This window comes from Daphnia pulex, chromosome 12 (assembly GCF_021134715.1).
Source record: "Daphnia pulex isolate KAP4 chromosome 12, ASM2113471v1".
In the NCBI taxonomy this organism is placed as follows: Eukaryota; Metazoa; Arthropoda; class Branchiopoda; order Diplostraca; family Daphniidae; genus Daphnia; species Daphnia pulex.
In genome coordinates, this window is record NC_060028.1 from 7,615,378 (window position 1) to 7,627,497 (window position 12,120).

General features: G+C 39.2%; 2 protein-coding genes across 2 annotated transcripts; one reads left to right on the top strand and one right to left on the bottom strand.

The window, feature by feature from the left end:
• The first annotated feature begins 151 nt into the window (after positions 1-151).
• On the top strand, positions 152-4,804 carry LOC124208634 (lysosomal alpha-mannosidase-like). Its single transcript, XM_046606477.1, has 19 exons — positions 152-318; positions 543-591; positions 654-707; positions 784-865; positions 952-1,137; positions 1,209-1,311; positions 1,374-1,476; positions 1,541-1,677; positions 1,742-1,875; positions 1,943-2,162; positions 2,239-2,447; positions 2,521-2,714; positions 2,827-3,023; positions 3,089-3,308; positions 3,396-3,513; positions 3,587-3,852; positions 3,919-4,160; positions 4,228-4,377; positions 4,447-4,804. The coding sequence occupies exons 1-19, from the start codon at positions 211-213 to the stop codon at positions 4,660-4,662; spliced, it is 2,988 nt and encodes a 995-aa protein (XP_046462433.1). The 5' UTR covers positions 152-210; the 3' UTR covers positions 4,663-4,804.
• Positions 4,805-7,927: 3,123 nt separating this feature from the next.
• Positions 7,928-10,814, bottom strand: LOC124210087 (aldehyde dehydrogenase 1A1-like). The gene is made up of 15 exons (XM_046608397.1): positions 10,587-10,814; positions 10,410-10,514; positions 10,212-10,313; positions 10,021-10,147; positions 9,924-9,962; positions 9,680-9,744; positions 9,476-9,601; positions 9,292-9,405; positions 9,114-9,216; positions 8,996-9,049; positions 8,799-8,926; positions 8,575-8,739; positions 8,358-8,515; positions 8,220-8,294; positions 7,928-8,148 (listed from the first exon to the last, which is right to left on the bottom strand). Exons 1-15 carry the CDS (start codon positions 10,812-10,814, stop codon positions 8,082-8,084), a joined length of 1,656 nt encoding a protein of 551 aa, XP_046464353.1. The 3' UTR covers positions 7,928-8,081.
• Between the last annotated feature and the right edge of the window lie 1,306 nt (positions 10,815-12,120).

Below are 12,120 nucleotides of genomic sequence, written 5' to 3' on the forward strand. Positions count from 1 at the left end.
CGCCTTACAGTCATGATCTGCTGTTATCTGCTGAAATAAAAATACATTGGATCCTTCCCTAAACTGTGTAAACAATAAATCAGATAACAAAAATAAATAACAATGATAAGAAAAAGAAAATTTAAAAAATGGTATAACAAGGCTTTGTTTCACTAGTGATCTGTGATAATTATCTGGCTTTTCTGCCAGCCTCATAAAGCATTTTATAAAATGATGCTGAATTCCGTCGTCAACTGGATTTGCTTTGTTTTGGTGGTCGGAGTAATTTCCTCATCATCCGCCAGGCCATCGTTGCGTGCCGATGCCTGTGGTTACCAGGTTTTTAACTGTTTTTTTTTTGTTTGTTGCGTATTTGTTTGGAATAGATGAGGCCATTTTAAAAAAAATCTATTCTCTTTGATATCGCTGCGAACATAGTACTTAATAAAGCTTAACTATAACAACAGTGAAATTCTATTGATAGTGTCTATGTAATATGGGTGCTTTGCTTACGATACTCAAAATGGTGCAACATGACGTGTTTTAACGCTCGTTTATTATAGACATGCCCTGCGGAGAAAGAAGGATTCATCAACGTTCACCTCGTAGCTCGTAATATATAATTGATTTTAAATTTTTTGCTCATTAATTAATTTGATTGTTTTATCTTAAAGATACTCATGATGATGCCGGCTGGTTAAAAACCGTTGATCAGTACTATTACGGAGGTTATTAGAAAAATTCCAAAAAATTCAAATCACAAAGATACAAACTAAAACAAAATTTGATTACACAAAAATATAGCTCGTAGTCAGATTCAAGAAGCCGGAGTTCAGTACATTATCGATTCGGTTGTAGATGAATTAAAAGACCACCCTGATCGCAGGTTAGTAAAAAAAAAATTCCTACGTAAATTTATGCAGTAAAATAAGAGTATTTTTTTTTAAATATTTCTACTTGCCTGTGTTGCAGATTTATCTACGTGGAAATGGCCTTTTTTACGAGGTGGTGGCAAGAACAGACCGAAACAACCAAGGCTCTCGTCCGAACGTTGGTGAACGAAGGACGTCTCGAGTTCATCAATGGCGGATGGTGCATGAACGATGAAGCCACAGCTCATTACGTCGACATTATCGATCAAATGTCATTTGGTTTGATGTAGGTCGTTGCGCATTCACAATCAAAGTCAAACTCAGCAACTAATCTAATCCCCCCTAATCTTTTTTTAGAACGTTGAACGATACTTTCGGCGAATGTGGACGACCGCGCATCTCTTGGCAGATCGACCCGTTCGGCCACTCACGAGAACAGGCCTCACTATTCGCTCAAATGGTATAAAAAATATAACAATTTTTTAAATAGTTTATTTATAGACGTGTAACTTGTTACTGCAGGGGTACGATGGACTGTTCTTTGGACGATTGGATCACGAAGACAAAAAAGAGCGCATGGCGAAAAAGACCATGGAAATGGTTTGGTCAGGCAGCGACTCCTTGGGTAAAAATAATTTAAATTACCTATACATTTGAATACATTTTTAAAATCTATGACTATTTCGCAGGTGCGCAAGCGTCGTTATTCACAGCCGTGAATTACAATTTATACCAACCACCACCTGGCTTCTGCTTTGATATTTATTGCAACGATGAACCCATTATCGACGACCCCAGATCCAAAGATTACAATGTCGAGAAGAGAGTAAGTAGACTGACAATGTTATCTATTTCTTTGAGAAATTCACTTTTAATTGAAATATACGCAGGTAACAGATTTTCTCAACTATTGCCAAGAACAAGCCAACGCTTATGCCACTGATTCTATCCTATTGACCATGGGGAGCGATTTCCATTACCAAGATGCAAACGTTTGGTTTAAAAACATGGACAAACTCATCAAGTACGAAAGAGAGAATCACAATTAAAATATTATTTGTCTAACTATCGCACATTATTACCAAATTAAGGTACGCCAACGAGCGTCAGGCGACCGGCAGTCGCTTCAACTTGTTTTATTCGACACCAAGTTGCTATACCAAGGCGCTAAACGATCACGCAAAGACTTGGCCATCCAAAACGGGCGACTTTTTCCCTTACGGAAGCGACGCTCACGCTTATTGGACGGGCTATTTTACGTCTCGTCCGGCATCGAAATACATGATCCGCCAAGGAAGCAATCTCATGCAGGTATGAAAAATATTTGACTTTTTCTTATTCTTTTATTTCACGCTCATCGAGAACTGATTCCGGTTAAATTGAACAGAGTTGTAAGCAAATGGATGCGGCGCTTGTTAGACAAGGTGTGGCCACCAATCAAGTTGGAGAGCTATTCACGATGAAAGACGCCATGGGCATTATGCAGCATCACGACGCCGTGACAGGGACTGAGAAGCAACATGTTGCCGAAGACTACGCACTCTTGCTTCACAAGGGAGTGGTGGAATGCCAAAAGATCCAGACTGCTTATTACGAGTGAGTTCAAAAACAGATTTTTAATTTAGGGTAAATTTTTTGAACTGATATAATAACTCTGATAATTTTATAGAAAAGAACTTGTGATTGGCAATCAGGTTCTGCCAAAGGTGTCCTACTGCCAACTGAACGTCAGCCAATGCGATCCAACCGAGAAGAACAATCGCTTCGTGGTTAACATTTACAATTCAATGGCACGATCCGTCGACAAATACGTTCGCGTTCCCGTGGCATCCGGAACAGCTTTCCAGGTTCTCGATCCACAAGGTATACACAAATTCAAATTATATATGGTATATGTATTTAGAAATACAGTATGTAAAGCATTTTTCCCTTTTGCGATATATCTTAAAGTCATATCTAAATGTTTCTTTGATAGGAAATGTTGTCGCATCACAAACGGTTCCGATTGCGGAATACGTCAAATCTCTTCCGGGTAGAGTAAGCAGTGCTACAGTCGAACTTGTATTCCTCGCCTCTCAACTGCCTCCTCTTGGAAGCAAATCTTATTACATACAACCGGGGACTAGCAAGGATGAACATGAACCCCAAAACAAATTTGCCATTTCCAACGAAGTATAATGTCACCTCAACTTTTCATTAATATTGCCCTTCATACATTGAATTCTGACGATTTACAGAAAGTAAGCGTTGAGATCGACGATGTGAGTGGTCTGATCAAATCGGTAACAGTCGATGGAAAAACGACCGAATTAAAACAAGAATTTCTGTGGTATCCGAGCAAAAGCGGCGACAATTCGGCGGCCGACAAGCGAGCTTCCGGTGCCTACATCTTCCGTCCCGATAGCGATGACGCGTTTGCTATCCCTAGTTCCGGCGTTAAAACTACAACGTATTCTGGTATTTAAAATTCAAAATTTTTGATTTGCGTTTAAGTTTTAATTATACGCGTTGCCATCATGCAATAATTTCCTAATTCTGAATTAGGTGAACTCGTTGAGGAAGTTCATCAAATTTACAATCCTTGGGTAGCTCAAACCATTCGTTTGTACAAAGGACAAGAGCATGTCGAACTGGATTGGGTTGTGGGTCCGATTCCGGTCGAGTGAGTTATCAATACTTTGATCGTTACTATATGAAGACTTAAAAAAAAAATGTATTTTTTTTAATTTTGTTAGAGATGGCACAGGGAAGGAAATTATCAACCGAGTAACAACGTCCATTGCGAGCAACGGAATGTTCTATACTGATGCTAATGGCCGTCAAACTCTTGAGCGACGTTTCAACATCCGCGATTCCTATCCTTATACTGTTACCGAGCCAATAGCTGCTAATTACTACCCAGTTAATTCTCACGCTTACATCAAGGACGCGGTCGGCAATCAAGTGACGATGTTGGTCGATCGGCCACAGGGTGGCTCAAGTCTGCACAATGGACAACTGGGTAAAACAGAGAATTCAATTCCACATAATAACTTTTCAAATAGTTCAACTTCGACTTTAATTTTAGAATTAATGGTTCATCGCCGTTGCCTGTATGATGATGCTTTCGGTGTGGGAGAAGCGCTGAACGAAACAGCTTACGGTGATGGATTGGTTGTAAGAGGAACTCATTTCTTAATTCTTGGCGACAAGACCAACTCCATGAAAATGGCGCGTTCACTGAGTCACGAGCTCTACAAGCAGCCGCAAATATCGTTCATTCCCACTTCGCTATCTTTCAACGACTGGTCGGCTCTTTACAAAACTCAGGTTGAATCCAAAATTCCTTGATTCAAAAAGAAATTATTAATTTACGTGGAATCCTCGTTTCAATTAGCAACAATCTTTAAGCCGAACGCTGCCAGCCAACGTCAACTTGCTCACTTTGGAAACTTTGAATCAAGGGAAGTATTTGATGAGGTTGGAGCATATCTACGATGTCGGTGAAGACAGCATTTTATCACAGCCGGCTACAGTGTCGATCGAGGTAAATTGGCCAGTTTAATTAGGTGCGATATCAAAGCTAAAAGTAATTCATTCGTTTCTATTTTATTAGGGATTATTTCCTGGATTCACCGTTACTTCGTCGGAGGAAACTATGTTGGGCGGTAATCAGTTCAAGAAAGACTCGAACAGGTTGGTTTGGAACTTTGCGTCCACTTCCAACACAAATGAGGACGGACAGCAGATTTGGGACGAACGCGCTATTCCGGCAGTGCAATTAAAACCAATGGAAATCCGCACATTTATCATTACTTTAGTTCCCATTTAGTCTATTCAGTGTGGGTGATGTTATTCATTATAACCAAAAGGCATATTATGTGGAAATTTTGACAGTTTTAATGGGGAATACAATAGTGTAGGCCGTTGCAGGCTATTTTGCGCGCCAGTAATAAATGTTTTCTTTAGTTTTAGTCACCAGTCATAATATTCAGATGTATCGATAAACAGGATAATGCGGACTGAAATTTGGCCAGTTTATCTGCTTACAGACAATCCCAAGAAGAAAGCGAAACGCATGTGAAGTCCGGTGAAGTCTAAAGAAAACAAAGAGTGCGCTCCAACGAGTGACCTTCCTATCGCAAATTGCAAAAAAAAAAAAAAAAAAATAGATCAATGAAATACCGCGAAATTCGAATGTTTGAGGTAGGTCTCATGGTCGTTCTTCAATTATACGACTAGTTTATTGACGATTATTTAGTTTCTCCAATGTCACCTAGAAAATACCTTTTGCCAGATAACCTACCAATTTATCAAAGGTTTTTTCGAGTCTTGCCATCAAGGATAACGGGATAAATCTAATCAATGATACAAGAGCATTGGTCAGGAAACCAAAATTACTATTTAGTTCCCTCCAAGGAAAACCCTTCCAATGAATATGTTGATTAACAATAAAGAAGAAACTGTGGGTCACGATAATCCTAGACGTGCTGGTTCGTGTGTTTTTTTTTTAAATAACTGAACAACAAAAAACGCGTGTGCTTTTTATTAGTTTTATTGAAATTTGATCTGTCGACACCATCACATTAATGTGGGAAAATAGGAAAACTGAATGAGAATGAAAGAAACAGAAGGCAAAGCAGTGTATCTTGTGGTGTTATTACGGTTAAAAAATTGCTTCGTTGTTCACCAGCATCATGTACGCTTGGTAACAGTTGGTTAGCTTTCCGTAAATCGTCATGCCGGGGATGTTCGGGTTCGTTCGGTCGATTTTGACACCGCACTGAGTAGTGGCATTTTTCAACGCGTGACCATAGCTTTTGAGGTTGGGGCAATCAACTACCACTGGCAGATTCTCGATGATGTCGTCGGAGGCCGAACGACGACGGTCCGCGTCTCCTTCTGATATCATGAGCTTTAAATTTTCCAATTTGTTTTGGCGATCTAAAAAATTGATTTTCACGCCGTATTCCCGTTCCAGACGCTGCGCATTTTGACCCCCTAGCCCAATGACACGGCCGCGGAGCCGATCCGAAATGTTCGTCAGAAGGAGCCTGCTATTACCCACATCCTCTCGCTCAATTTCCTCGGAAGTAATTATGAAATCCTCGGCCGGAATATCTTCGGGTTGGCGCGGTGAAAACTTGATGATGGTGTCGAGTTGCATTGGAATCGGTTCAGAGATCGGTTTCTGCCCATTCGTGCGGTTTTCGGGAGTTATTGTAGCCTGTTGGGTTGAGACTGGACGATACTTTTGTGTGGCATTGTTGAGACGTTTGACAGTCTGGTGTGGTTTGGAAATAAATCGGCCGAGAATTTGACCCTCAGTTTCACCAAATCCGTTCTGCTGGAATGACGTTGCTGGACTCTGGTGGTGGCCGGTGGGTTGTTTTTCCGGTTCATGAGTCCACATCGGTTGGCGACTTATCTCATATCCAACGATTTGAGATGACTGCTGGGCAGTACGCTTCGCCTGGGCTATTTCTTCTTCCAGTTCCGCGATCCGCCGGTCTTTTGATTGATCCGTAAATAGACGGATTACATTTTGGAGTTGAATGTTTAGTGCCCTTTCGGTATCAAGTTCCTGCCTTTTCGATTCTGACTGCTGGGATAATACTTGATTCTCCTTTATAACACGGTCGATGAGCTCAGTCATGGATGTTAGACCGAATTTGGCTTCTGTCACCATCGTCTTTATGTGCCACCTCGCTTCTTCAGGTATAGGATCCGTCGTGTCAAGGAATGCTTGAAAATTATGCAGGTTCTGGCACAGGGCAGGGATGTGGCCGTACGCTTGCTGGACATCAGCGGTGGTCATTGGTTTGAATCCAGGTTCTGGAGAGTTGATCTCAGATTTGTTCATTTTTGGAGTTTGATTTGACTCTATTAGTGAATTTCACCGTTGAGAAATGTTGTATGTCTACTTCTGAGTTGAGTGGTCCTTATATGCACTTCAGTATGAGCCACTTGATTAGCAAGTACCCAGAGGAGGTCATTTTCATTAATATTTTGTTTTAATATCAACTCAAGTTAAAATGTTTTTGGATTTTTTTAAATGTCATTAATTTACCCTCATTGTTCAATCATTTTAATGGAGAAATATTTGTAAATTATTTTCATAATCATTAAAATGAAAATCGAGTATGGAGAGATAGAGAATTCTGCCATAGTGACGGACTGTTCTTCTCTTTGTGCGTGAAGATATTAATCTCATACCAACTTTTTACCACTATTTTGAATTTAGTCAATATACCCATTTTGTATATTTTTTTATCGCCTGACCACATTGTGTAAAATTGATAAGATCACAAAAAGACGTCATTGATACTGTGTCTCATATAAGACCAGTATGAATAAACACGATATCTGAATCTCCTATTTAATGTCACCTATTTAGTGACCTAAATTTCCGCTGCGATTAATTCTCGAAATAACTAGTATATTCCAATCTATTCAAATTCAGCGGTTAACCATATCAGTGCCTGCGGCCTTGTAGTGTACATTGCACAAGCCAGTAGCATCGCCGGAGTGTATCCGCACTGTGTTATTTTTGAAAAAATTCAATAAACGGCAACGTTATTGCGTAAAAAGACCTTGTCTGGACTTGTCTGGAATCGCCTGAGCGAAATCGGCATCTCGAAAAGAATCAAACAACCCACCAAGGCTACAACAAAGTTTTACCCTTGTTTTACTTAATTTATTGTTTTAATATAAACTCAAGTTTAAACGTTTTTGGATTTTTTTTTAATTTCATTAATTTACCCTCATTGTTCAATCATTTTACTGGAGAAATATTTGCAAATTATTTTCATTAACTTGAAAAACACAAGGTAGCTCACCGCAATCTGCCGCAATCTACAAATCAGCGATCACACGATTTCTATCAGAAAGGAAGAAATTATTTGGTGGGGTTATTGATTTTTGGCTTTTTGAATTTAAAAAAAAAAAATTGGTTGAGAATATCTTTGAAGGTCGACTGTAAACCTTGACAGAATCTGATTTAAACTTGCCACATGAATTAACTAAATAACTAGTCTATCCATTTCAATGTTAATAAATTAAAACTCAAGACGGATTAATCAGAATGAAAATAAAAATTAACTAGAATACTGTATTTTTTTTTTACCCCAAGCAAAGTAACAAATATTGGCAATTTTGATTCCAAAAACTCTTGAACCAACATAACAGTAATAACCATATTGGGGGAAAGAACGAAACCGGGACAGGGACCCACGGGTTTTTAATTCCAAGTTAAAACTTGGCCATCGAGATGGTAACTGTCTTCACCTCCACGTAGCTGTGGATACCTTCCTCACCCCTGAAATTAAAAATTCAAATGTTTTTAAGTTAAATACAACACGCCATGCACCTTGAGACTCTCAAGCTTACATTTCACGACCGATTCCTGATTGCTTGAATCCACCGAAAGGTGTTTGCGATGTGATGTGTAAGAAACAATTAACCCTAAAAAGAATTAAAAGAATGTTAATAATAATTTCCCATGCTTTGATAATGAAATGAGCATACCAAACACTTCCGGCGTTAACCGCCTGCGAGAAGGTGAGAGCTCTGTTGATATCGTTCGTCAAAATACCAGCAGCCAATCCGTAATGCGTATCATTGGCGCGCTTGATAACTTCCTCCATCGTACTAAACTTCATAATTTGCTGGACAGGTCCAAAAATCTAAAAAACAACACTCGAATCAAGTTCAAATTGGTAAATTTTTTAATCAACCACAAGACCTCTTCTTTGGCGATCCTCATATTGTCCTGGACATCCACAAACACAGTTGGTTCGATGAAATATCCTTCGGTTCCGTGCTTCATGCCACCGGTTTTCAAATCAGCTCCTTCCTTCTTGCCCGCTTCAATCAACGCCATAATCCTGTTGAATTGCAGTTCGCTGACCTATACATCAAAGAACGTTTTCAATTGAGTGACACGTGCTTTGATCAAAATCGTATTACTTGAGGTCCCTGATCAACTTCTCCGAACGGGTCACCCAACTTTCGTTTACGCGCTAGTTCGGTAGCTTTCTCCACAAACTTGTCGTAGATGGATTCGTGGACAAACGTACGGGTGCCAGCGCAGCAACCTGATTTTTAGAAGAGAAACGAGATAAAGATTTTTGATGAGATCGAAAAAACACTTGACATCTTGTTACATTGACCCATGTTGGCAAAGACAGCGGCATGGCACGTCGCGACAGCTTTATCCACTGTCAGAATTGGAAATGACATTAGCTTTGAGCAATTCAATACTTTTACAATTGTTAGACTAACGGTCGACATCCGGGAAGACCACAATTGGAGATTTGCCTCCCAGCTCCAGACTGACGCGCTTCAAGTTACTTTTGGCTGCCGCTTCCATGATCAATTTTCCGACCTGATTTTTCGATTAATTCGTTTGAATTATTTAACAACGTCAAAACATCAGCGTTGTGGGGTTTATTTAACTTACAGCTGTGGAACCTGTAAAGGCTATTTTCTGTATGCGGTCATGTGACGCCAAAGCTGCTCCAGCGGTAGCTCCAAAGCCATTCACGACATTAATTACGCCAGGTGGGAATCCAGCCTAAGAAACAGGACGAAAGATTATTACATCTGCATAACGCCCAATAATGAGAAGCAAAATTTGGTCATACCTCAACAGACAACTGTGCCATGTAAAGGGCAGTCAACGGTGTTTGCTCAGCTGGTTTCATGACGATGGTACATCCCGCAGCCAGAGCCGGACCCCATTTCCAAGCGAGCATCAAAAGAGGAAAGTTCTGTTTTTAAACAGTTAAGTTTCCACAGATTAATTCAAATTCAAGATAAAAACGTAATAAAATAAAATAAAACAGTACCCAAGGGATGATCTGTCCAGCCACGCCAACAGGTTCCTTTCGCGTCACCACAAAAACATTTCCATCTATGCATAGAGAAACCAATGAATAATATGTTCCACACCAATGCATTCCGAAAAATCAAATTCAGTAGCCACCATACTGCCAAATTCTCATGACATTGCATTCCAAGAATTATAACTCCAGCTGTCAGGTGTGAACAATAAAAGAAATCAATGAAGTATAATAACTAAGATGTAAATACCTGCCGGGATTGACTGGCCATGGATCTTATCAGCCCAACCTGATTTTGAAGAAAATTTTAATAATCAATTTCCATATTAATATTATTTAAAAAATACCTGAATAGTATTTAAGGGCGTACATGGCACCATAAATATCAAAGACAGCATCCTTCAAGGGTTTGCCGTTGTTGTATGTCTCCAACTGAGCCAAGTAATGAAGATCCCTTTCCATAAGTCCAACTAGCTGTAAGATGAGAAGAAGGTGGTAAACTCAAAGTGAAAAGTTTTAGTTACTTCAAATTAAATACCTTATCCATCATACGGCCTCTTGCTGAAGCGTCCATGGTTCTCCATGTTGAGCCTAACTGGAAAGCCTCATTTGCAGCATCAACAGCTAGGTCAATGTCAGCCTATTCAAAAACAAAAACATGGTAAGATTTCTCTCATTACAATTCCTTTCATGCAATGGTATATGAATCAATATAATATAATATAATATCACAAACCTTATCACCTTCACTGACTTGACAGATAACTTTGCCTGTTGCTGGATTGACAACTGGGAATGTTTTCCCACTTTGTGAATCAACAAACTGTCCATTAATGAAGAGCTAAACAAACAAAATATAGGATGTCAGCAAAAAATCAAAAGTTTTGATAAAATCATGCTAATAAACATATACTTTGGTAAACTTGATTTCTGGAGCCATGGTTTCTAGAGATGTTCTCACGGTGACGTCTTGAAGCGCAGAGAGAATCGTTTTTAATTCGTCAGTTCCGATCTCAAGTCTCAACCTCCTTATATAATTGTAATCTCCGTGCGGGTAGACAATACAAACAAGCGCAATCTCGCGCCAGTCGTCGTGTCGTGCTGTCATGGCATATCGCGGGATGACTGGTATAAAAGTCATGGTCGATACAATTTTAAACAAAACCGTTTACACTTGCTATCAATAGTTATATCTCTGAAGACTTCAATTGCTGCACGTAAGCTTCGAGTGTTATTTCAAGAAAGAGGGATTGAAAATAAAATATCAGTTTTTATTTACAGTCAAAGGGCACAGTCAACACTTGCAGCTGTTTGTTTACTTTTCAGCACTGCCATCTAGTAGCCTAAACGCCACAACAGTTATTTGAATTTGAATTTGACATTTTCGCTTTAAAAAAAAACATTGAATTAGATTGACCTTATTTAACGATTGTTAGCTGTTTTCTATGAATATTTAGTTTTACAATGCGAATAGACATTCTAAAGGGTTATTGCCAAACCGTCACTTTTGCTTTCTAAAATTCGATTTCGGGTTTCTTAGATTTTATTTGGACACCAAAAATCTTTCTTCAACATTTCATCCGTTGCCATAGGTTACAAAAAAAATAATAACAGTTATCGTGTAACTATATGCTTTTAGAAAACAAAGAACCGGTCGAACTAGATTACCGCCAGGCTGTTATTTCATTTAAGAGCTTTCTATTAGTCCTTTATTGAGAAATCCAGCTAGCTCCGTTTCAGTGAAAATTAAAACTGCAAACAAGCAATAACTGGGCAATTTGCATATGAGCCACACCAAAGACATGTTAAACACACACGCTAATAGCCTCAAGTTGCTATTCGAAACAATGTATATATCCCGGGCGATCCACCAACGCCTTTTTATTTTTAATTCGCATGCGCTCAAATTTTCTATTTCTTTTGCGTGAAATAACGAAAGAGAAAACGGACCATATGGGGAATTTGTAAATCAACGACAAGATGTGAAATTTTTCTGCAAATAATTTAGCATGTTAGGAAAAAAAAGTGTCAGCTGTTTGCCGGAGTACTACACATAATAATAATTGTCTTCTAAACAGCACTTAAGTAATCCTCCAGGTGTTTTTTCGTCTGCCTGTGCGCCGTGTCAAGGCCTTAACCTACTTTTTGATAAATAAATCTTCTGCCTTTGTGAAAAAAGCTAATTTGTTTTTGAAGAAAGAGAAATCGTTCAAGCCGCTTATGTGGATTTAAATGAGTCTTCAATATTGTGCTGCTCACATGGAGACTAACGGATATACCCATTTTCGAGTGTAAAAAGGTTTTTTAGTGCCTAGCAGAGACACACCCGTTTCTCTCTCTGGATGAGAAGAGAAATTCAATTGGCAGGACGTTGACCATTTTGAAACGGTCAGCGAAAACCAAACAAAAATAAATGATATTTATCGCGGATGACAGGTATAAGATCC